Raw genomic sequence first — 25,761 nt, forward strand, 5'->3', positions numbered from 1 at the left:
TTCTTTCACTTTTTTACAATCACATTTCACCATAAACTACAATTTCAAAAATTGTGGCCAAACACAACTCTAAATCTAACTCTAACTCCAAAATTTAAAAAAAAATAAAAAAAATTTAGTATCTATGGACAAACGGGCCTAAGTTTGATGCATTCCATTTTCGAGAAGGAAGTTGGACATGTGTTAAGATGTCCAAGATTCGAATCAGAAATTGCGATTTTATTTTATGCAATTAGTTGTACTCTTTGACTTGAGTATGTGAAACGTCTTAATTTAGGATAGAAATAGCCTTTAATGAAAAGAGTTGGGTGTTTTACATTTTGATATGATTAATGGGTAAAATATAAATGAAAGTGCATTTAGTGGGTTCGATTTTACAATCTTAAGGGATTAAACTCAACACTTAATCAGTATTCCATCTAGTCTAGTTTGACCACGTGTTCTTTCAGTTAATATTAGATATATTTAAGAAATTATATACATAATTTATCAAATTTAGTCAGGTGACCATGTGTTCACGTGACCCATTTTTAATGCATAAATTCGCCCCTGCCTAGACGCAGAGTTCGTCAACTATCCATTATTCCTTGTACTTACCTAAACTAACATGGATGCGTGTTTTAATATGAAAAGAATGTTATTTTAGGTACGTAAATGAATAATGAATAATTGAGATATGAAACGTGAAAAAAATAACCGTTTAGATGTATTTTTCACTATTAGCTTTGCGAAAACAATTAAAAATAATGAGACACGTGGAAGGAGAGGTAAAAGCCTAAAACACAAAAAGCCAAAAAAAGAGGGCTCTGTTTTTCACAAATTCCATATTCCTCTGAAATACGCAAAACACAAAACCAAAAACATTACCTACAAAACTTAACCCCACGCTTTGTCGACAACAAAACAAAGTTTCCAAAAAAAAAAAAAAAAAAAAAAGACAACAAAACAAAGTAGTCTCAAACTTCATCTCTTATGACGCAGCTTTTAATTGAACCCAAAAACTCCAATTCCTCTCTGTCTCTCTCTCTATATCATCACCAACAAATTTACAAAGAATCTTGAACTTGTTCTTTCCAAAAATTCTATTAAAGCAAAGAAATTTACAAAAAAAAAAATGTGAATTATTGTTGTGCTTTTTATGGATATTTGATGAATTGAATAACCCACAAAGGAATCCGGGTTCTTTATCTTGTTGGTGAGTTCTTACCAAATTTGTCTTTTTGGGAACTTGTGCTCTGTTTTTACTCTGTTTTTCTACTTGTAAACTTGTAATTCTTGCCAAATTTGTCTTTGCTAAGCTTCTATAGTATGGTTTTAAATGGTAGTGAATTCAGACTCATATCCTTAATCTTTCTAGTACACATTTCTCTTTTTTCTTTTTTTGCTTGATATATTGCTAATTTTGGGTCTTGATTTTCAAGAATCTTTCTTTTTTCACATTTGCATCATCCTAAGTTGTGTGAACTACCAAAGTTTTGATTTTCTTAAACTCTTTTAGGCTATTTTTTGGGGTGTATTTTATGTGACAATGTTACAAGATGATGGTTCATCATCAGTGACACCATCATCACCACTTCAAAATTTCTCCATGATGTCATCACTTTCACCTACTTTTGGTTCACCATACCAATGTCTTAAAGAATTGAAATCTGAGGAAAGAGGTTTATATCTAATTCACCTTTTGCTTGCTTGTGCTAACCATGTTGCTGGTGGTAACCTTGAAAATGCTAACATAGCACTTGACCAAATTTCCCACCTTGCATGTCCTAATGGCGATACAATGCAGCGAATTGCCTCGTATTTCGCTGAGGCACTTGCTGATAGGATTTTGAGGTCTTGGCCTGGTATTTATAAGGCCTTGAATTCGACTAAGTTATCGGTTGTATCGGAGGATTTTTTGGTCAAGAAGATGTTTTTCGAGTACTTTCCGTTCTTGAAAGTGGCTTCCGTGATCACTAATCAAGCGATCATCGAAGCTATGGAAGGAGAAAAAATGGTTCATATAGTCGATCTTAACGCTTGTGAGCCCCTTCAATGGCGCGCGCTGCTTCAGGATTTGAGTGCGCGCCCTGAAGGACCGCCTCATTTGAGGATTACGGGGGTTCATCAGCAAAAGGAAGTGTTAGAGCAAATAGCACATGTTCTAACAGAAGAAGCGGAAAAGCTTGATATCCCTTTTCAGTTCCATCAGGTAGTTAGTAAATTGGAGAATTTGGATGTGGAGAAACTACGAGTGAAAACCGGGGAGGCTTTAGCTATTAGTTCGGTTATGCAATTGCACACTCTTTTAGCTCATGATGATGAGCAACAAAAGAAGTCCCCTTTGGCTTTCAAGCATTTGAATGGCCTTCACTTACAAAGGGCATTATTAAACCAAAATACTTTAGGGGACTTGCTCGAAAAAGATACAACTAATGAATCGGCATCTTCATCTCCGCTATCTTCGACTGCATCAGCAAAGATGGATGGATTCCTCCATGCATTGTGGGGTTTGTCTCCAAAGGTCATGGTGGTCACAGAACAAGAGTCGAACCATAACGGAACGACCCTTATGGAAAGGCTATCGGAATCTTTGTACTTTTATGCTGCATTATTCGATTGTCTTGAATTCACACTACAGAGAACGTCGTTAGAGAGGTTAAAGGTCGAGAAAATGCTATTCGGTGAGGAGATTAAGAACATTGTAGGATGTGAGGGAGTCGAACGGAAGGAGAGGCACGAAAAACTGGATAAATGGTTTCAAAGATTTGGTGGAGCCGGTTTTGGGAACGTGCCTTTGAGTTATTACGCCATGCTGCAAGCTAGGAGATTGTTGCAGAGTTACAGTTGTGATGGATACAAGATTAAAGAAGAGAACGGTAGTGTGGTGATTTGCTGGCAAGATCGCGCGCTTTTCTCAGTGTCAGCATGGAGATGTAGGAGGTGAGATTTAGACCAGTTAAAAATCAAAGGTTAACTTTTCATTTTGTAATGCACTATGTAGGAAAGTACTTTTGTGAAGTGAAAACTCCCATGGAGATTGTAATCTTTCTAATAGTTTGTTGTTGCCCTTTCTTGAGGATGTTAGGGTGGTGACTTTTCATTGTGTTGTATACAGTTCATAATTTTGTGCATGTTCTAGTTCCATAAGGTAATCTCATGTGTAACAAAGAATAGCTCAAATCTGTGTTATTATTAGTAAGATAAAGTTCCTAAGGGAATAACTTGCACATAATCAAATTCCACCTTCGAATAATCTGTGGGATGATCTCAGATAGGAACATTCTAATGGTTTCTCACCGAGTAAATATTTGGATTATTTTTCTAAATGCTTGTGTGTGAGAAGGAATGCTTGAAGGGAAGCAAACATGAATAAGGCCTTTGTATGATAGCATAGGTTCGATATAACTTATGCCAGGATATAAGCCAATTGAGAAATCGTGTTTTGTTAATCGTGATGATTTCACAGGTACCCTATTTAGACCTCGCTATTTAATGTGTACCAATTTTAATTTTTTTTTTACATATCTTTCCACTTTGAAACAACTTCAAACATGCATATCTTTCCACTTTGAAACAACTTCAAACATGCGGTGTCTCAAGTTAGGCTTGACAATATCTGAAGTTTTATATAAGTGAAGTCCTGGCATTTTCACATGAAGTTCAAGTAGGCGTCTGGACATGGGATTTCATCTCATGAGATGAAATTAGCATTTGGAACATGCGATTTCATCTCTAATTTCATCTCATGAAATGAAATCTCAAATCATCCAAAAAGGCATGATTTGAGATTTGAAATCATGATTTCAAAAAATATAAAAGCAAAATACATCAAAACACCCTTAAACTATATCCAAAATGTCGATATCACACCTAAACTATACGAGCGACCTATTATGCACCTTAACATCTTAAAAGTGAATTAAATTACCCCTCCACAGACCCAAATTCAGGCGCGTATTTGTCCATATTTTTTAGTGCATTGTAGCTGTAAAAAGGGCCATTATAATTTTTTTTAAAAATGAAAAATCAATTAAACAATCCTAATTAATAACCTCACAATCCTCTTTACAACATTCCATTACTCTCCCCTCATCAACAGCTGCAATTAACTCCCCCTTCTTTACATCCCCAACAACTTTCAACACATGAGTGTTCGGTTCATTCCCACTATCAAAAACCGCAAAAAGATCAGATTTTTTCAAGATTACACTATCCTCAAAATCATCAGGCAACCCAAGTTCCCTAAAAACCTTAAATATAGCCCTAAGGGGCAATTCTTTAGTCAACGACATCGACAACAAACGCACTAAACGGTCAACCACCAGTTGCAAATCAGCATTAATAGCTGCACTTTCTTGATGAGTGATATTAAGTGCAGTTTGTGTGAGTGTACAATAAGGTTGTAGTTTAGTCGGGTGATGGAAAATGTGGAAAATGTGAGGGTATTTACGGAGGAAATGAGTGGCACCACGGTTGAGATGGAGGCGTTGGGATAAACGGTTGAGGAAGTCGATGGAGATGGCGGTGTTGGTTGTGGTTGTGGTGCCGAGAATGAGGTCTTGAATTGAGATGACTTTAAAGAGGTTTTTGTATTTGTCCATTAGTTTTTCAAAAGTGGGTCACGGTTTCTTGAAGATACGTATTCGGATGAAGTGGTTTTATGGCGGAGGAGCATGGTGGTGATGGTGGCTGGTTTGTGGTTTATTTTTTGGAGGAGATGAGTTAGCATTGTTTTTCGCCGTGGCTGTAAAAGGTGGTTGGTGAAAGCAGTAATGGTGGTTCGCGGCGGAGTGGTGGCATTTACAGGGGCGTCGTTTGCACTTTAAGCCTATTTATTGTGCTGGTCTTTAATACTTGACCCCTCAAAATTCTTGAATTTGGATGGTTTGGGTATTAAAATGGGTTTATTATGTTAAATATATTATAATGTCGTGATTATAAAATAAATCAGTTCATTTAATACGTGGCTTCACCCGAGGGCGAGTGTCGCCCACGCCATTCACTAATTGGGGGTTTTGGTCTGTGGAGGGGTAATTTAATTCACTTTTAAGATGTTAAGGTGTGTAATAGGTCGCTCGTATAGTTTAGGTGTGATATCGACATTTTGGGTATAGTTTAGGGGTGTTTTGATGTATTTTGCCAAAATATAAATGTAAAATTTGACCCATACTTTTATATTTTGTAAAAAAAGACTCATAGGTTGGTAGATATATTTACCAATCATGTTTACCAACCATTTGTATTAAATATTAATCTGCAAGTTGGTAAAATATATTTATCAATCATGTTTACCATGTGGGAGGATTATATTAAAGAGTAGTTACATTACTATTCATGTTAAATTTTCCTTTTTTATTGAACTAAAATTTGATCAATTGATGTTGTATTTTTTAAAAAGACCTTCTAGTAGCGTATTAATTTTATTATGAACTATGATTTACTCATTTGGTAAGATTATATAAGAATTGGGAAAATTTTGATGGTTTTCACAACTTGTGGGATTTTTATGCTTATAAAAAAAACTGCAACTTAAGAAATCCAAATTGCATGTCCAAACATGATTTCATCATGTCCAAACGGCTCCCAGGTATAAATGGTTGAACTTCAGCCATATGTGTATGAACTTTAGGCACGAGGAAAAAATGCCTAAAGTTCAGACAAAAATGACTGAGTTCAGCCACATACGGCTGAAGTTCTGAACTTCAACCATATATGTGCATGAACTTTAGGCATGAGGAAAAATGCTTAAAGTTCAGACAAAAATGACTGCGTTCAGCCACATACGGCTGAAGTTTAGGTAGAAATGGCTAAACTTCAGACACTGCATGTTTGAAGTTGTTCCGAAGCAAAGTCTTGCATACTACGCATTGCAAATATGAGCTAACTGGTAGGCTCAAAATCGGGTATTTGTGCACTTCAACTGTATTAATCGGTAACCTAGCTTGTTATCAGAGGTTAAGCTTCAATAATAACGTCTAGTATATATAATTTTATCCAAATATGTCATCGAACTATCGGAAATGACTCATTTATGTTATTGTCAATAGTTTGACTCATTTATGCCATCGCCGTTATCAAAATGGCTCATCCATGCCATTTTCCATTAACGCTGGTTTTACAATGCCAGATATGACACGTGGCCTCTAATTAGAGGTCCACTTCGTATAATTAAACAAGCACAAATTTATGGGTCGGGTTTTAGTTTAATTTAGGATTTAATTTGTGCTGGTTTAATTAAACGACGTAGACCTCTAATTGAAGGCTACGTGTTATATCTGGTATTGCAAAACCGGTGTTAATGGAAAATAACATGGATGAGCCATTTTGGTAACGGCGATAACATATATGAGCTAAACTATTGACAAGTGATATAAGTGAGTCATTTTCGATAGTTCGGCATATTTGAGCCTTTTCCGTTCTTTTTATGGTGATCGAAAGAATCAACGTATAGACTGCTTAAGTAAGACGTTAACAAAGGAAATTTTGTCGAACAACTATACGTGTATGATTTGTTCTGGTCTGCACTTACCTTAACAAGATGAAACGGACAATTTCTTGATGTCGATATTAACTATGTAATGCTTGAAACTTCGTGATGTACTATGTCTGAAGTTTCGAAGGCCTTTTGTCTTTTTTATTAATGATTCACTGGGGACACAGATTAAATACGGAAAAACAAGGCCATTTGTTTGGCCAAGTGCATACATACCCGAATTTGGCCACCATTTAAGTTATATCTGCAGTGCGTAAAATTTACAAGTCTAATCACTTTAAAATAATTTCAGATATGCCGAAGTTTCAAGATTGAAACTCAGGCAAAATAGAACTTTAGCAATTTTCGCCTTAAGTTCAGAAGTTTTTGCACATATGGCTGAAGTTCAACGATTTTTGCCTGAACTTCAGCCATATAAAACTTTAGACATCGTATATCTAAAATTGTTTCAAAGTGGATAGACAGGCAAAAAAAAATTTAAACACTGAATACATGTTAGTAGTATCCCAATAGAATACTCATAAAAAATTTGCCATTCAGTTTTGGTGAACTTTTTGTATAGCATGTTCGATGCATTAGAAAAAACAAGGATAAAGCAACAATTAGAGGTCTAATACAGTTGACCTAAATTGACTAATTGAGTAAACAAAAGTAACAATTTGATAACGTTGGGTTCTACATTATCGTTTTCTTCTCTCTTCCTCTTCATTGTTCTTCCAATGTAATAGAAATTCCTTTTAAAATATTCCTTTTCCGATAAGATAATTCCAATTTCAAGGACATTATAGTAAACTCGCCTCTTTCAAGAAAATCAAATATGTTTTTGATATAATTTTTCATATTTTGATTTGTTACATGGCTAAAAACCCGAGACATCCATCCACATTTCCTTCTCCAAAAACATTAATTTGTTTATAGGAAAAATTACAGCCAAATGACATTCAGCAATCTAATTTATTATATATATGCACGCAATGTGTAGGTAGTGTATAATTTATACTAAATATACATAATATATACATATCTATACATACCTATAAGACCAAAGTGTATAGATAGTGTATACTTCGATCATATTTTGTAAACTAGTTGTCCGAAGGTCCATTTACGTAAATTTCCCTTCTTTATACAATTTTTTGCTCGGATTGTCCTTCAAAGGCACTAGTCTTTAATTTTTTGCACTGGTCTTTAATTTTTTCCCCTCAAATTACTGGTCTTTAATTTTTGGCCTTCGCTTAAAAAGGTGGTTGAAAATACCTGAGGTTCTGGGTTCGAACCCCCGTTCAATAAAAAAAAAAATCACAAGACAAGACTTTGAAAAAAGTCTACCTTATGTGGCAGATGTTGTCTTAAGGCATAACTATTTTCGCGAAGTCTTGCCTTGCAATTTTATTTGTATTTTATGACTAAACCAAAATTTGAATATAGAACCTCGGGATATTTTAAGCGAAAGACTAGTAATTTGAAGAAAAAAAATTAAACACCGCCCCAGAGAAGGACAATCATGCAAGTTGCCCTTGCATATAAACTGACAACTAAGTTGGACTGGCCTTAGAACTTCACTGAAGTGGCCAACATAAAGAGGCCCATAATCGGTGTTTGGCTAAGTTATTGGTGGGGCGAAGAGAACGGATATCAGATTCTCAGGTCGCATTAATTTGTGGCCTTTCTTTTAAATTTTTTGCATGTGTATTCACTTTTGGTGTCTAATGAAGTTAGTCTTGATAAAATCTAATTTCAAATAAAATGTCTGATTGCGTGCCTTCAACATGTAAGATTGAAGTTAAAGCAAAAATGGTTGAAGTCGGAATAACTGAAGTCCATCGATTTTTGCTTGAATTTTGAGCAGAAATGTACGAATTTCATTCACATATGATTTCAGACATTTTGTCTGAAATTTGATGTTGTCAAGTCTAACTTCAGATACCGTATGCCTGAACTATGCAAAAAAAGGATACAAGTTAAATGTCATTTGCCACTTCGCCACATCATTTGTAGGTAAATCACACAACTTTAATTTTTTGATTGGTTGTCAGTTACATGTTCAATAGGTACATTTTGGACATACATTATGTTTGTATAATAGGAAAAAATCTCAGTTGAAGTGTCAAAATGAAAACTGATTCCACCTTTAAGGGGTTGCCGATTTATTTGACAATTTTTTAACAATTAGGTATAAGGATAAATGAATAGCTCAAATTTACAATTTTCATTTTTTTTTTTTTTTTGGTTAGAGTAGAAGTATAAATTAAAAAGAGATTAGACATTAGACACCACATAAGCTAATCTGGACTGGAAATGAATTGCCAAAAATACCACCATACTTCAAGAAAGTTTAGTACTCCAAACCAATAGGATATTTCCAACTTCAAGGACATTATAGTAAAACCAAAATTTTAAAACACAACTAGCACACACCCAATATATGCTGCTCTTTTTTCCCTTCTCCCCCATCAATGCCTGCTCTGGTACCTTCCAATTTTCACCCAAAAATCTAAAACATTTCCTCAATTTCCACTTTTACAGCAGTTTCCTTTTTAATATATGTCAACAAGAATATCACTATTTTATATTTTGAGAAAGTTTAATTTTAAAAACTTAATGAGATGATTTACAACTATACAAATATTTAAAGTTTGTTATGGACAAAAAATTTCTCTCTTTTTTTAAACTCTGTGTCTATTCAAATAGTGAACAAAAATTGAGATGGAGGGAGTTGGTTTAAAAAGGGGAAAATTTATAAAATTATACAGTTTTTGAATATATTTACGCCACATAACCTAACATACAATATTATATAACATTATACCTGAGGGAAAAAATATTACACATAATGTATCAACCTTGTATAATAGCATATAAAAGGTATTTGTACACAAACTCAAGCTAAATCGGGCGTTTATACACAAAGTATGAGCTATGTGGTCAATAATTTAAAAAATAGAGCTAGAGTAATTTTCGGGTGAATTAATTAAATAACCCTCACAAAATATAACAAATCGCCTCTGTATTATGTCAGAATCGCTCGTGTATACATAGAATCATGATCACATGCCTATATTCATTTTCGTAAAGACCCCTAATGAGTAGGATATTTCCAATTTCAAGGACATTTTGGTAAAAACACAATTTCAAAACATAACCACCACCACAAAAAACTGTCAATCCTTCTTCACCTCCCCGCACTTATCATTTTCTTCTTCTTTTTCATCAATGGCTTCCAAAATCTCAGTTTCTCCTTTTTGGAACCTTCCAATTTCCACTCAAAAAACTCAAAACTTTCCTCTTTTACAGCACTTTCCTTCTTGTAGGATTTTCTCATCGAAGCTCAAAGCAAATTATTCTCAAAGATGTATACCAGTTTTAGCTGCATTGACTGAAGAATCCCAAACTGCTCCTCCTTCACCGTCGTCGATTAATTCTTTGAAAACTGTTCTTGTTGTTGGTGGCTCCGGTGGTGTTGGTATTTTTCGTTTCCCTCTCTCTTTTACTTTCAAAAATGACCCCCGTTTCAACAAATTGCACGGTTTGCCCTTCAAAATCCAACTTATGCCTGATGGGACATAACTTCTTTAAGAGTGCGGGGTATAACTTGTGGGACATGTTATTCTCTCGTTCCCATATTACTTGTCCACTTTACTCTTTACACCCTTTTAGAACTCATAAATAAAAAGTGTATTTTTACTATATTACCCTTATCTCTCTTCAATTAATTACACTCTAATCAATATTAGTTACTTTAAAAAAATATTATTAATGTTAAGGACAAATAGGAAAAATTTAATTACTTTCTATCTTGATTTTATAAATGGACAAGTATTTTGGGACGGATATTTATAGTAACGTGAACAACTAGTATGGGACGGAGGGAGTATGATGCAAAAACATAAAGGGAAAAGAGTAAAAAATACCCATCTATTTTCATTTATTAGTTAAATTTGTCATCCGTTACAAGTTGGGGTTATTCGTGCCCCTGCCATTATAAAAGTTAACAAAAATACTCCTCATTTGGACGATTCCCGCAAATCGATTAAAATTACCCAATTTCACTTATATTACACAACTAGTGTAGTTACCCGCGCTTTGCGCGGTCGTGAAATTTCTTTCTTAAAAATACAAAAAACATAAATTTAATGGAAGAAAAATGAAAATACAAAAAAACAACTGATGTAGATAAGTAAAATGAAGGTACAAACATTAATCCCTATATTTAACTAAAAATATTTGTTTGCATCAAGGGAATAAAGCTTGTATCGTATAATAAATGCACAAAAAACATAACTAAGATATTGTTAAAGCATAAAATTTTTGGTTTCACTTAAAAAGAAGGAATATGAGGAGAAAAGGGAAAGAAATAGCGAATAAGAATATACCACACGTATGTAAGTTTCAAATCTCTTTGGGGGAATAAGTTTGATATAAAACTTACGAAAATCGTCGATTAACAAAATAAAAAGAGAAAAATAAAGGCACACTACAAAAATAATACTCTTCTCACTCCAATAACTAAAGTAATACGGAGTAATTTTTTATAGTCCATCAAAGTTTCTTGAAAATTCTCATGATGTTTAAATACACAAAGGCATCAATTCGAATTGCGTCAAGAAAATATCCATGTGGACATGAATGTTAGCCGTGACAGAAAAGCAATAAAGGGAAGTTAGAAATGGGATGAACATATTTGTAAAATTTAGTAAGAAATACAGAAAATCTGAGAAAAGGGAGAAGAGGAAAAGTATTTTTCTTTAATTAGTAAATTTGAAATACATTAATAACATTAATTGTAACTGAAGCATCTTTGTAAGAGATGTCCATTTTAGTTATGGATGGAAGAAAAATTAACAATTACTTATATTTTTTTGGTTACATAAAAATCAATTATATGGAGTAAAATTAAGCCATTTAAGTATCCAAAGTAAAAAAAGTCAACATCTTAAATGTGGTGAAGATGTCATAATTAAATAGATTTTTGTAGAATAAATTTAAATCAAGTGACCATTTTATAAGGACGCCTTTGTCCATATTCTCGAATCTCCCCTTAGTCTTATTCTCATCTTTTCACTATTTGGTCTACTCCTTTTCCTTCCAATAATCAATAGTACAAGATAAATTTAACTATATGTGTAAAATTAAATAACATGAAAATTAAGACAAAAGTTTTAGCCTTTGGACTTTATGTATTCGAGGAAAAAAAGGACTTACACACTTCAATTCAACATGTATTCAAGTATATGTTAACATACATAAAAGTTTTAGCCTTTGGACTTTATGTATTCCAGGAAATTATACACCTCAACGTTGAGGTTTTAAACTTTGTTTTTTTCCCCCTTGAAAACATACAAAGAATGAAAGATTCTGAAGAAAAATAAATCTGTTTGGTTATATATTTGACAAATTTTATAACATGATTTTTATCAATGTACTTTAAGTACACGTCATATGCATATAGGTATTTTTTTTTATTTTTTTTTGTTAATGTTCAACTTAATGTTTTATAATTTTCTTCTTGCTTAAAGGAGGCAAGAAAAATCATTCACATAGATATGATGATGTAAGGTCGCACCAAATTAAAGTTCACTCTTTACTGACCTATGATGAAGTGTATACTGGCAAACCTGAGAAGAGAATGTTTAACAAAGACAATCATGTCATAGCCACTCGTAGAAGTTAGGAGCTTTATACAAAAGATTTTTAAGAAATATCAGTGACATTTCAAATCATAGATTTAAAAGAGAAATATATCAAAACTATTTATAAAAAAATAAAATCGTAGCACAAAGAACGAACTAAACCGGAAAGAGAGGTTTACGCCTCCTCTTAAACACTTGCTACCAATGTTATATTCAGCAAAATCAGTGAAGAAAGAAGAAGCAAAAAAAAAAAAAAAATACTAATAAAAAGGAACTCTCGATTCTCATGGTATCTCAGAAAGATTTAAGTGCCTTACTTCAAATACAAATAGGAAAACGTCTTTTGCTTGCACTTGTCCTTATTAAGAGTAGATTGCTTCCACAATTTGTAGATGCATATTTTAACATCAAAAAGCATATAAAGGTCTTAGTAATAATCAAGGGAAAAACTATGTAGTATTGTTTTGTTAAATGTATAACATAGCAAAATAATCGTTTAAAGTTTAAGAAAAGAATAACCATGTCAAGAGATTAATGGTATTCAATGTGATATATACCAAAGTCTGCTTGTAATAATTTCCTCAACAAAACACTCCAACAGATTCTAGAATATTACTTAAAAATTTCCAACAATTAGAATAAAAGAACCAAAAATGAAAAGTAAAAGAGTGAAACTGAAGAAAGAAGGTTAAATTGTCAGAATTGTTGAGATTAATCTAATCACTTTGTACTTATCTCCAGATTTTGCTGTCCTGAAACGTGTACTAAACATGAGAGAAATTAACAAAACACTAAATCAGAGGAAGGAGATTAACCTCGGGCGAGTAATAAAAAGAAGTGGAAGAGAAAAAGGTATGGAAGAATGTAAAATATGTATGATCAAATGAAGAAATTAACCAGTGGAATAAGAGGAATAGAAGAAGGTGTTACATGCAGGAAACTAAAGAGGAGACTTGGAAGGAAGATGAATATAAGAGCCCTAATTAAAAGAGATTTAAGTGGCCGGCGGTTTAAAATTTAAAGAGCGTATCTTTTAGAGCAGAGGAAGTGACTGTTCATTTTTTGTCTTGAGGGATTTAAAGGGTTAGTGTCTCTTTTTAACGGAAGGAGGTGACTGTTCATTTTATGTCCCAATGAAACACATTTTTTGCATCTTTCCAGGAGAAAAAGTTTTAAAAAAGGACAAAAAAGATAAAGGCAAATGCTGGCTTGAAAGAGTGCCACGTCACCGGCCCTTTACCTACTTTTATATATATATATGATATATGATTTTAACCTGAACCGACCCACCTAAATAATTAACTCGAGGGGCAAAAATTAAAGACCATCACAAATTAGGGACATAAGTGCAAATGACCCTCAAAATTTTGGGTAAGAAAGCTTATTGTGATGCATAAGTATGATTCGAATGTTGTGTTAAAATTTGAAATGAATATGGTTCTGTAACACTAGCAGTAGTTATACTTGGAGGTAAATTTTGAGAGAAATTTTCAATTATTGACATGGAAAGGAAGGTCTTATGAGTTATTTATAACTTGGGCAAAACCGGTACTCCCTCTTGTTCACAATAAGTGTCCACCGAGCCTTTTATTTTGATTCATAATAAGTGTCCACTTACATAATCAAGAAGGGATTAATTATTTTCTTTCGTATTTACCCATATTTAGACAAGTGAGTTTTTTATGTAATCAAGAAACTATATTAATTACTAGTTAGTATTTAATTAAAGATTGTTTAGTCAAAGTACCTATTGTTTTCTTGGAGTTGATATTTTTTTAAGGGTGTGCAAAAGACTAACTAGACACTTATTTTGAACCGGTTCTTTTACACTACGATCAATGTGATAAGATCTTTGCTTGTTGTAGTTACCTCCGGGTTTAGTGAGTACTGGGATACTTGCTGGCCCGCCCCGCCCTTGATCAAATAAAGTTGCTTTTTCTTATGACCCTCTACTAAAAATGAGGGTTGCGACGACCATATGGACATTCCGTGGTCCTTTTCCAGGGTTCGGTTTGAGTAACAACCTTACAAAATCAAGGTATAAATCCTAGCAGATGCAAGACTAGGTAAATTTTCTTCCTATTAGCCTACGCCTTCGTGGAGAAAGTTAGGAGTTGGTTGCCTGAATGGTCACTCAACTTATTGTAATTGGCTTTCAAATTCACTTATCTTTCTTTTGTCGTCCAAAAGTCATCTAACTTTGCCTAGATAAGTGACTTTGTGGCCAATTACTATTAGTTGAGTGACCATTCAGGCAACCAGCTTCAAAGTCTCCCGGTGCTTTTGGTAGTGGGAGGTAGCAAGTACTCGATGCTTCCATAGATTACAAGTTGGACTGCACACCAATCAAATGAAAATTGTAATTGACATTTGACAGGTTTCGCTGATGAAAATGAGAAGGGATGTATTTGATCATGTATAGACTGAATGATTACTCGAACCTAAAAAAAGGTCGTACCTTAACATCTTCTGGTTAGGGTATTTGTTATCTCTCTACACGATCCTTGACCCGACCAGGTAGAAGTAAAGATTCTACATTAGTTGGAAATATAGTAGCTTAAAATGGGAACCTTTTTGTTCTAAATATAAATTTTGCAAACTGAGCTCTGATTAATATCTTAATTAACATACATATATGTGCGCATTTGCATGTACTATGGACATGTGATATTCTGCCATATTTTGTGTGTGTGTATGAAAATGGAGTATCTTCTCTTTGAAGAATTTTTCGATCAACAATCAAAAATGCTTTCATTAGTCAAAAGCCTAGCTCTAAGTCTGTGTGGACAATTTATAAAAGAGAGAGAGAGTGCTGGACGATACAAAATCATCTCTTTGCAGTCATATTCAAAGCTGTAGTAAGCTAACAGAATCTGTCATATTTCATTCATCATATACATTTTGTTCTTATACATTCCCTTTGGAGAACTTAGTGTTGGCTTCTGCATGTTTTAGATTTTGATTTTACTATTTATTTGATTTTGGTTTCTTTTGTACTTTATTTTGGATTTCTCATCATCATATCTAATATTCCATTGGAACAAATTTCTAGAGTTATAAATTCATTTCTTGCACAGTATCCTGTAATTTGTTTTATGCATACCATGGAATACGGTTAGTATGGCCTACAGAAGTGTTAATCTTAGACGTGATGTTTACTTCACTTACCGCTAATTCTTTCGAGATAATGCACTCTTTTTTAAAACTAAAATGGAGATCTCCACTGCTTTTCTTGTGATTTTCATTTCTCTTTCCTCTTTGTCAGAAATATCAATGCTCTTTGTTCTGTATTTTCTTGAATCATTGACCAAACTCTTTCTGCTCATGAGCAAATATCAGTATAGATTTCGAAAGATCTTTGGTAATACAGAATGGGAGGGAAATAAAGAGGGAATTTTAAGGTCATATCTTATTATCTCAGTTCCTGAATTTCTTGAAAGCTTTGCAGGTGAAATAATTAAACAATTATTCCGTTTTACATTATAGAAAATAGGGGGTCAGGGTATAGTTTCTCAAGTTCTTTCTACCTTGGAATTGAATTAGTACCTTTGCTTTTCCGATGAGGGAAAGGCGTTGATTTTTAGGTTATAGTATACTATTCTTGCATAAATATCAAAGTTGTAGGTTTCGATGACTCTATGAGATGAAAAATATGGATTCATGAAGGATAGCTTAGCGGAAATAGACAATCACCTCCAACCCTGAGGTCGAGGGTTCGAGTCACCAAAGAGAAAAAGTGGAAAAGCCACTATTCACTCTCTGACCTTGGGGGAGGGGGGATTTACTATATATATCAAAATGGGATGACAGATGTATTAGTTATAAATTGTCATCTCTGAATAGACTGTGTAGTGATGTTATTAGATGGTAGCATCGTACTACATAATGAAGAAATAATGAGTATAATCCATAATAAAGTGCTTTGTATATCCAGTTAAGTCAGAACTTCTTTTATCTGCTCAAAAAGTATAATGTGTCAAACAATTTAGGCTGGATATGTTTGTATTGAGATAATTTTTTCATGGTCAAGATTCACTTAACTTTTTATATTTTCTGAATGATGCAGGACAAATAGTTGTAGCATCATTGCTCAATCGGAATGTCAAACTGCGTCTCATTCTTCGAGACCCTGAGAAAGCAACTACTCTATTTGGTGAGCACGATGAGGAAAAGCTGCAGGTTTGTCTCATTCTTATGTGTGGCTGTGCCAAAATTATCCACCCTCGCTGCTGGGCTGCGGCCCCAATTAGCTGGGAAAAGTATATTCTTTGTTTAAAGAGGTTTCTCAAACTTTATAATGTTTCCAAACTTGACAGGTATGGCAAGGTGACACTCGAAGTCCTATGGGTGTAGATCCATCTGTATTTGAGGTTTGTTCATCACATCTATAACCGTTCTTCGACTTCCCTGAAAAGTTTAATGGCTTAATTACTTTCTCAAATTCCTGCTGGGCTGTGCGCAACTGACCTTTCAGGGTGTAACTCATGTTATTTGCTGCACTGGAACCACTGCTTTTCCATCTTGGCGGTGGGATGGAGATAACACTCCAGAAAGAGTAGGTTAGACTCTTTCTAGTGGGATGTCTATATTTATGTGGTGGTTTATATAACTATGTCAGAATGTTTCATTAAGCAATATGTAAAATGATGAACTGCTGGGAACAGGTTGAGTATGACTATAGGAAAAATGAGAAGGAACCCAAAGATAGTAATCCATTCTTGCTATTTTGTTTTCTTAGCCACTGAAAACTTTTGCTATGCACTATTTACTTTATATATTTGATATGTGTTCTCGGAAGTGATAGGAAAGTCATGTTCATCTTTATCTATGTAATTGCTGTCCGGTACTCTATAATTACTTACATGGATCACAGTATTATCAACTTCACAGTATACCTATGAGTTTCCTGTACGTTGTATAAGCACTGCACTGTGACTGTGTTTCTTTAGTAAGTTCATTAACATGCTTTATGTTGTTCTCTTTGTCCTTGTTGTGTCTTTTCTATATCTGATAAAACTGAAAGCAATTTCGATGAATTCTTCAGTACTTTTCTATCATTAGAAGCTAATTTCTATGTTTCTGTGCCAGTAGTCTTCTCAATGACATATGCATTTTTTTGTGTAGATTGGGATGGTGTGAGAAACCTTGTGTCAGCATTGCCGAAGTCGCTAAAACGAATTGTTCTTGTTTCATCAATTGGAGTCACAAAGTTCAATGAGATGCCTTGGAGGTAAAATGCCGCTTATATTTAGAGCTTCTCAAATGATTATCAATTCATATATATTTCTTGTTGATGTTTTTTTCTTGTTGATGTTTCCTTTGGTGTATGCATCTGAAAAACAGGAACATGGAGTAATGATTGGGCACTGCTAACTTCTTTTCTAACTAAGAATCCAGATTAGCTTTTCGAATACTACTTGTTGTGGAATTCAAATTAAATGTACTTGTATTCTAGTGGTGTCAGTTTAGGATTAAAATTTTATTTTATTTAACTTGAGAGGTTGCTGCAAAGGTTCTGGTTAAGCAGTAGTGGAAGCAGCCGCTAATGCTTTCATTAGGGTAGACTGTCTACATCACACCCTTGGGGTGCGACCCTTCCCCGGACCCTGCTAACCGGGATGCTTTGTGTACCGGGCTGTCTAACTAACATATTCTGGCTACTGCTTCATGGAACACTTCTTCAAATCTTTTTAACATATTGCAAAAATAACTGATGGATATCAAGATTTATAAATATGTCTGACTTGTATAAGAATTGGTGATTTCTGAATTTGTTGTGTTGTTCTCAAAAGTTTTGTGATTGTTTTTTTTTTCCTGAATAGAGTATAATTTCCACATTTTGGTTCAATCCACCTTGAATCTGTTGTGATTACTTCCTTCAAAAAAAAGGAGGTTCTCTTTACCATTTGCTGTTAAACTTGACTAATGCTTCTAAGACCACTTCTACAGCTCTTTTTGGCTCATCCTTTTTTTTTTCTTTTTCTTTTTTGCAACGTCTTCCATCAATGTTAACTTTTGTGTTCCTTTTATTTTATTATGTATAGCATTTTTCCGGTTTAGCGTCCAGAATTGTTTAATATGTATAAACTTTTAGTAGTATATCAATATTTAGCATCTATTAGATGTTGCACCCTTACAGCAAATGGGCTTCTCTACTGCGTAAACTCTTTACACTAGTACGTCTCCAACATAACTGTTCGCTGACTTCTACGACTTAGATATCCTGGCTTATGTGTGCATCACAGAGAGAATGAGAAGATGATGAATTCTTGTGATGAACTGAGTTTGCATCATCAGAAGGAATGATGAAGTATAGGTGAACTTATGGATGTCAAGCTAGAATACGCCTTTCAGAAACATTACCAGTTTCACATGTTTAATTTTTTCCCTAGTATAGGCGTCCAAAGTGACTACTTTTGCTCCTTGAGAAGCAAAATGAGACCAGAGATCCATAATTATCTCCATCCTTAGGAATGAAGTAGATTCTTTGTGCTTTTCCTCTCTCATAATTAGGGCTGTTCAACCAAACCGAAAATTTCACCAAACCGAATAAAAAAACCGACATTTGGTTTGGTTTGGTTTGATTTGGTTTTAAATTTTAAAAACCGATAATATTTGGTTTGGTTATGGTTATATTAAAAAATAACCGAATAAATAACCGAACCAAACCGATAAATTATATACATAAATTTTATAATTATTTATATGTATAATATTAGTTTTTCATAAATAATTATAAATATTTTATACCTTTTAATTATTAATTTGATTTTTGGTCTACTTATTTCACATGATTGTTTAAGGCCCATGTTTTTAAGAATATGTCCAAGCCCATGTCTTTAAGTCTTTTAATTCTTTAAGTGTTAAGTGTAAGCCTATTAACATTTTTTTGCGCGAATTGCCCTTCTTTTGGGGTGGTCTTTAAATTTTGCCCCTCATATTTATGGTCTTTAAATTATGCCCCTCGTATTGCTGGTCTTTAATTTTTGCCTTTCGCATTGCAACACTGAGCGTTCACGCAGAAATCATGAAGTTGTGAGTTCGAATCCCCGCTCAAGCATAAATTAAAAAAGAAAATTGGAAGGCAAGGTTTGGGTCGCGTATATGCCGGACCCGGCATAAACTTATGAAAGAATTATCAAAGTTATGTCGGACCCGTCATACTCATGCCTTATGGGTAGACTTGGCATAAGTATGTCGAGTCCGGCATAACTTTGGTAATTTCTTTATAAGTTTATGCCGGATCTGGCATAACTTTGAGATCTCATGTCAACTTTTTACAGATTTCTAGTGACATCAAAATTCTCTATTAAAATTCAAGTGGTTTTTGTGTCAATGTGACCTAAAGACTTTCTTTGCTACATTTCCTATATTGGATATATTATAACTGCTCTTGTTAATATATTATGGGGTAGTGTTAGAAAAGAGTAGTTGTCGTGATTTTGTTTCATTATATCTAAGCCTAGTTTTTCATGAGTATTAGCACTATGATAATTGTTGTCAGCATTTGCATGACGATGAGTGGAAGAGGCCACGCACAAAGTTTTTACCATGAAGCCTTTTAGTTCTGTAATAATATTGGAAGGAGGACAATGAAATTCTTCCTAGGTACCCTCATCCGGTGGGAGCATACTTTTAATGGGCAAACTTTTATGCCGGACCACGCATAAACTTGTGAAGGAATTACCAAAGTTATGCTGGACCAGGCATACTTATGCCAAGTCTGCCCATAAGGCATAAGTATGCAGGGACCGATATAAGTTTGGTAATTCCTTAACAAGTTTATGCCGTTAGGGGCATACTTTTAATGGGCAAACTTTTATGCCGGATTCGGCATAAACTTCTGAAGGAATTACCAAAGTTATGTCGGACCCAGCATACTTATGCCAAGTCTGCCCATAAGGCATAAGTATGCCGGGTCCAGCATAACTTTGGTAATTCCTTCACAAGTGTATGCCGGTGGGGGCATAGCGAATTTAAACTCTGCTTTGCGAATTTTTTTTAAAATTTTTGACTGTGTGGGGATTCGAACCTGGAACCCATGGGGTTTAGCCGAAGGGCAAAACTTAAAGATTTCAAATATGAGGGGCAAAATTTAAAGACCACCCCAAAAGAAGGGCAATTCTGCGAAATGCCCGCCTATTAACAGAAACTCACGTTAGAGTCTAATGTCTTTAACTTAAATTTTTAGCCTTTCTTTGTCAGCCATTTGATTTTAGGTTGTTTCTTCTTTTTCTCCCGAATTTATACCTTTTTTTTTTCTTGTCTGAATGGGTCCTAAACTTCTAATATTTTTTATATGAAAAGGACAGAGGTTGTAGATTTGGAGGTTCCTATAGAAGATACTTCAGTAACATCAGCATTTGCTGCAACTCAAGCACATTGTAATGCCCTAGTACTTCTTCCGTGGGTAATCCTCCTAAAAGCAGAAAAGAACATTTCTTTGTAGTCGAGACCGTAGCCCTGGGGATAATGATAGAAAAACATCTGAAGTTTGGGATCATTACACAAAGTGTTTTTAATAAAATGGGAGAATTGAGGACAAAATGCAAGTATTGCCCCAAAGTTTGGGATCATTACACAAAGTTTTTTTATTTCATATATTTTAATTTTAATTTTAGGTAGTCTTTATGTTTAATTAATATGTATGTTTGTAACAACAACTAAAAGCTCCTATACTCTACTTTATTTCTAGGTATGTCTATTAAGATGACAAAAATGGTGCAGCCACTACTTAGTTAGTTTTTAGCTCTATATGTAATAGTTTAGCAACTTTGGGTAACTTGAGTATAACACTATCACTAATAGTGAAAATATTTCTATGATGTATGTTCCACCTTAAACGATAAATAAAGGTTATGGTTTGAACAAAAAAAAGACATGTCTTTTTTAACTTTTTAATGTTTTACTGATAAGTCTCATGGCTACTAGTCATAAACCAAAACATCCAACCAAACCGACAATAATCAAACCGGTGGTTATTATTTTATTTGGTTTGGTTATGGTTTTAGACATTTAAAAATAGATTAAATTGGTTTGGTTATGGTTTTAATCAATAACCGACCCAAACCGAACCATGAACACCCCTACTCATAATGTTGTTTCCAACTTTTGTTTTGTAGCATCATGAACCTTTTTGGTGTTCTCAAGTATAAGAAGATGGGGGAGGATTTTGTTCGCAATTCTGGTCTTCCATTCACCATTATCAGGTAGTCAAACTATTTTGGTCTGTTCTACTGGCTACATGTTAAGAGTTTTAACTTCTATAATGCAAAAGAACTTTTACACTATCAGGTCATGTAAAGATGACCACAAGTAACTACCTATAATAAGTAGAACTAGTTACCCAGAAATAGGGTAGGCAACCTGCTGCGACAGATGAAATTACACTGATGGGTTTACGTTGTCAGTTATTTAAGTTAAACCTACATGTTAATATCTCATATTTTTTCTGTTACTTAAATTTCGAAAAGGTGCTACTTTGGCTTATTCATCAGTTTGTAATACAGACCTGGTAGATTAACAGACGGACCATACACATCATATGATTTGAACACACTGTTACAAGCTACAGCTGGCGAACGGCGTGCAGTTTTAATAGGTCAAGGTATCTAATCTTTTAGTTCTCATGTAAGTAACATGTAATGAGCTGAGGGGACTATCTTTTCAAGTGTCTCATTAGGTTCCCATATGCTGCAGATTTGGTTGACAAATTACAGTGTTATTTCCCTCCATCCTTGTTGCGTTGGACTTACTCTTGACAACCCAAAGATGTTTGATATGCTTCTGGAAAATAATGAGAACTAACACACATTTCACAAATCAACAACAGCAACAACAACATACCCAGTGAACACATTTCACAAATCGCGGTTGTCAATTCAAAACTCAAAAAAAAAAAAAAAAAAAAAGGTGTTCTCAAGATGAAGTAAATTTTTGAAGATTCTAACTTTATGTTTTATCTCCATGAGTCTAAATGGGACACAATAAGAACTTGTTTAGATAGGTAAATAGTTGAAAGACTAATCTATATGACAAACTGCCAATCCATGCACACTCAATTTCAAAAGACTTGTTATTGGCAGCTGATTTTTTCTCGACATCAAACTTCTTAAGCTTAAAATGCATCAAGATTTCCGTATTCTCAAATTATCTCTAGATTTTTCCCTCAAGAAATTATTGGATTTCTGTGATAACCATTTCCTCTTTAATTGCTTTCCTCTTTGCTTTTGTGAAACCAAATGTAAAAATGGAAAATTACCATTTTCCTTTCTGTTCCACCTTCAAACATAGGGTAGCATGATAATCAGAGCTTTCTTTAGTCAATCTTGTTACTACACCTATAGGGTCTTCTAAGCATTTGAGAACCTTAATATTCATGCTATGTGAGGATAGTTTTGTGTTATCTGTGTGAAAGAAACTTGACTTTTTCTTCCTTCGCCAGACATTTTTATTTCGTTTTTTCCTATTTATTGTTTACTATATTTTTTTTTTGCCTGTTTCTAGGGGATAAACTTGTTGGAGAAGTTAGTAGGCTTGTAGTTGCAGAAGCTTGCATACAGGCGCTGGACATAGACTTCACAGAAGGGCAAACTTATGAAATAAACTCTATTCCAGTAATTATCTTGAGCTATAAATATATTTCTCACTTACAGCCTTCTTTGATAATATATGCTATATTATCTGCAAAGTAGCGTTGAATTGTTAAAGAACAAGATGGAATTAAACATGGGATTGATCTGAAATTGAAAGTAATAACGAGGAACATATACAAAGCGGGCTGTAATCTCTTTGAGAGTTGAGCATTGTGTTGCAAATCAGTTATGACCAAGTTACTGGACTTAGAGAGGATTTATACGAGGCTTTAGATAATTAACGGGGAAGAGCTGGGAATAGGGAGGAATTGTAGTCAGGTTCTTTTCTGGCTATAGCTGCAACCTATCTCATATTGGGCTGCCCTCGATCGCAAACTAGAATTTTTTTAAGACAAAGTAAAGAAACAATTGCGCCAGGTTCAAATTATGCCCGTACCAATCAAAATAGCATAATTCAAAACCTACAGCCTGTTTGGATTGGCCTATTTCAGGTGCTTTTAAGCACTTTATGGTATTTGGGTAAAATAAAAAAGTGTTTTTAAGCACTTGTTTTTAAGTCAAAACAACAAAAATAAGTCATAAGCTAGAATTCCTAACTTATGGCTTTTGGCTTATAAGTCAATAAAGCTATAAGCCCATGTAAACGGGCTCCTAATGGTAACACTTTAGTTTTATGTTTGAACGTTATCGACGTTCATTCAATTTCAAATGTTCTGTGGACAGCAAATTTTCCGATCATTACTTGTTACCACTTAACCATGAAATAATGCAGGGTGATGGACCAGGAACAGATACACTGAAGTGGCAGGAGTTATTCAAAGCTTCTCACAACAATTGACGGCAATTCAACTATATTTCGTATACAGATAATCAGAGGAAGCTCTCAATGTATCTATACAGGTACACTGAACTGTAAGTCACTAAAAATTCTATATGCAATGATTTGTTTGATGAGTTATAATGTCAATGCAGATAGTCACCCATTGTTGTCAGTGACCCGCATATTTCTTCGTCCTTCTACTTAATTTCAGTCACAGTTATCATATATCCGAATTTACATATTGCTTTTACTGATGACTCTTACTGTTAGCATCTACAATCATCTTTTTAACAATTTCTAACAAATTTCAGACTCCCTCAGTTTTTATGATGTTCTAAATTTCTAGTTTTGATGGTTATATGACCAATAGTAGATTAGATAATCTGAATCTTTCTTATTGTTGGGATTTTGGCCCTTTAATTGTTGATGAATTTGAATTATGGTTCTTTTCATACGCAATAAGGACAATTGATAGATTTGTGTGCTTTTGAACATTCCAATCTACAAATCTATGGTATTTCTAACCTAAAATAAGGAGCAATAGTACCAAATCACTTTATCTTAGCATAAATGAATAGTAGTGATCATTTGGTTTAAGAACTGAAAAACTGTTAAATATTTGAACAAAAGTGTATTTCTTACAAAATTGTAGGTTATACATGCTTAATTATATATTGAGAGAACTGAAATTAGACTTTATCAACAATACAGGGACAAATTGCAGTTAACGCCTTCCTTTTTCTATGTTAAGCTTTTGTTTGTACACATTATAGATATTAAAAGTCTCTATTTCCTCTCTAAGCTTTAAAAGTGAAGAGTGAAGTCCAAATGAGGAAAGTGTTACAGTAATTACCTAGACACCAGGAGATGAGGAACTTCATTGTAGTGCTTTTCTTACTTTAGATATATTTTTTTTTTGATGACATGGGAACCCGTAGCCGCTACCCTTTGGGTGCGCACAGGGTAAACTCAGCTCCTGTGCAATAGCTCGCAAACCACACAAAAGTTCTTACTTTAGATATTTTCTTATCCAAAACCCTCTAACATTACTAGTTCAAATCCACGTTAGGCAAGTCCATTAAGGAGATAAAACGTTCCTTACCAAGAGGTACTCCATTATCAGGGTTTGAATCCAATTATTACCTTTATGGACACATTTTAACCAAGCTAACATACATGACACAGCTTTGTGTGCATCTTCTGCAATGTAAAATTGGTTTGTTATGCAAATGTCGAATTTTGTGATGTCAAACCACTGCCTGAACAGCTTTGGTGCTCTCTTTTCAACAGGTGAGAGTATTTGTAAGTAGTAGATAGCGTACAGTAAGAACGAGTCTAGAAGCCAAGAATGCCTACAGAGCAAAGATTGATGATCCTTGCTGCTGTTTTCTGGTTCTGTCATGTAAAAAGCATATAAGGATGTACCTATTTTGTAAGTTAGATTCCTTGTATAAAATCTTTTGCAAAGTTTAAGATCTCTCAGATTTTATGTTGTATATTTGCATAAGAAATGTTATTAGTTTACCAAAAAAAATGTGGTAAGCATCCACTAAAAGAACCAAAAAAATGGTGTGTCTACATTTTAACCCCTTTGTAACATTTGCTCTACTTTAGATGACTTATCTGATGACAAGTTTTCTTAGCTCACTGCTTGGCATGAAGATAATGCAATTCCCAGTTATGCCCATTTCTCAGCCCCTCTATCCCCCGACCTTTTTGTCTAACCCGACAACATTCAAGAGTCGCTAACTCAAGTTTTGCTCAGGAGACAGGGTCAAGAACTAGTATGCATGGTTGTACCCGCTTGTCTTTCGGTCTCACCCAACAAAATATCATTCAGCCAATAGCAAACAAAGTATGTCTAGTTAAGTAAGAACCCAAGCTAAGAGCAAGACAATTTAATTACGGTATGGAAAAAGCTCTTGCCCACTGAATTAAGAGTTCATTAAGGAAGAGTAGATGGAGAACACCTAAGTTTACATTAGATGTCTCATTTTGATGACATGTTTTATCAATTTGTCAGTGGACATGGATAAATGCATTTCCAAGCTTATTGCTATCTAAAGGGAGATCCGTCTTGATAATAAAATCCACAACGAAATAAAATATATGCATTATAGTGAATTCTGTGGAATTCATAGCAGTTACAAAGATCCCGACCTAGGGTAAATATTACTCCCTGTCCGAATTAATGTGAAGTTCCAAAAAGAATGATACATTTATATATTTAGAAATAATTTA

General features: G+C 34.2%; 3 protein-coding genes across 5 annotated transcripts; 2 read left to right on the forward strand and 1 right to left on the reverse strand.

Annotated features, from left to right (window-relative positions):
- Nucleotides 1-936: 936 nt before the first annotated feature.
- On the forward strand, nucleotides 937-3,134 carry LOC132626407 (scarecrow-like protein 3). The gene has a single exon (XM_060341267.1). The coding sequence runs from the start codon at nucleotides 1,529-1,531 to the stop codon at nucleotides 2,924-2,926; it is 1,398 nt and encodes a 465-aa protein (XP_060197250.1). The 5' UTR covers nucleotides 937-1,528; the 3' UTR covers nucleotides 2,927-3,134.
- Nucleotides 3,135-4,022: 888 nt separating this feature from the next.
- Nucleotides 4,023-5,252, reverse strand: LOC132628493 (protein ROOT PRIMORDIUM DEFECTIVE 1-like). Its single transcript, XM_060344270.1, has one exon. The coding sequence runs from the start codon at nucleotides 4,581-4,583 to the stop codon at nucleotides 4,023-4,025; it is 561 nt and encodes a 186-aa protein (XP_060200253.1). The 5' UTR covers nucleotides 4,584-5,252.
- Nucleotides 5,253-9,641: 4,389 nt separating this feature from the next.
- LOC132626408 (protein TIC 62, chloroplastic) lies at nucleotides 9,642-25,162 on the forward strand. Of its 3 annotated transcripts, none has more exons than XM_060341268.1 (10): nucleotides 9,644-9,938; nucleotides 16,172-16,284; nucleotides 16,422-16,475; nucleotides 16,580-16,664; nucleotides 17,230-17,335; nucleotides 21,228-21,314; nucleotides 21,615-21,712; nucleotides 22,612-22,721; nucleotides 23,473-23,612; nucleotides 24,811-25,162. In XM_060341268.1, exons 1-9 carry the CDS (start codon nucleotides 9,689-9,691, stop codon nucleotides 23,536-23,538), a joined length of 969 nt encoding a protein of 322 aa, XP_060197251.1. In that variant the 5' UTR covers nucleotides 9,644-9,688; the 3' UTR covers nucleotides 23,539-23,612; nucleotides 24,811-25,162. The 3 variants fall into 3 exon arrangements, with proteins under 3 accessions (XP_060197254.1, XP_060197251.1, XP_060197253.1); XM_060341270.1 differs by having other exon boundaries at nucleotides 23,473-23,600; XM_060341271.1 differs by lacking the exons at nucleotides 22,612-22,721; nucleotides 24,811-25,162 and having other exon boundaries at nucleotides 9,642-9,938; nucleotides 23,473-23,554.
- The last annotated feature ends 599 nt before the right edge of the window (nucleotides 25,163-25,761 follow it).

This window comes from Lycium barbarum, chromosome 2, assembly GCF_019175385.1.
Source record: "Lycium barbarum isolate Lr01 chromosome 2, ASM1917538v2, whole genome shotgun sequence".
Lineage (NCBI taxonomy): Eukaryota > Viridiplantae > Streptophyta > Magnoliopsida > Solanales > Solanaceae > Lycium > Lycium barbarum.

What these genes read in the sequence shown, in the direction of transcription:
- LOC132626407 (XM_060341267.1), top strand. Translation starts at nt 1,529, where the DNA reads ATGTTACAAGATGATGGTTCATCATCAGTGACACCATCATCACCACTT.
- LOC132628493 (XM_060344270.1), bottom strand. Translation starts at nt 4,583, where the DNA reads ATGGACAAATACAAAAACCTCTTTAAAGTCATCTCAATTCAAGACCTC.
- LOC132626408 (XM_060341268.1), top strand. Translation starts at nt 9,689, where the DNA reads ATGGCTTCCAAAATCTCAGTTTCTCCTTTTTGGAACCTTCCAATTTCC. An exon ending in TAACACTCCAGAAAGAGTAG is followed by an intron (nt 16,665 to 17,229) that starts GTTAGACTCTTT and finishes TTTTTTGTGTAG; the next exon opens with ATTGGGATGGTGTGAGAAAC. An exon ending in ATGAAATAAACTCTATTCCA is followed by an intron (nt 22,722 to 23,472) that starts GTAATTATCTTG and finishes GAAATAATGCAG; the next exon opens with GGTGATGGACCAGGAACAGA.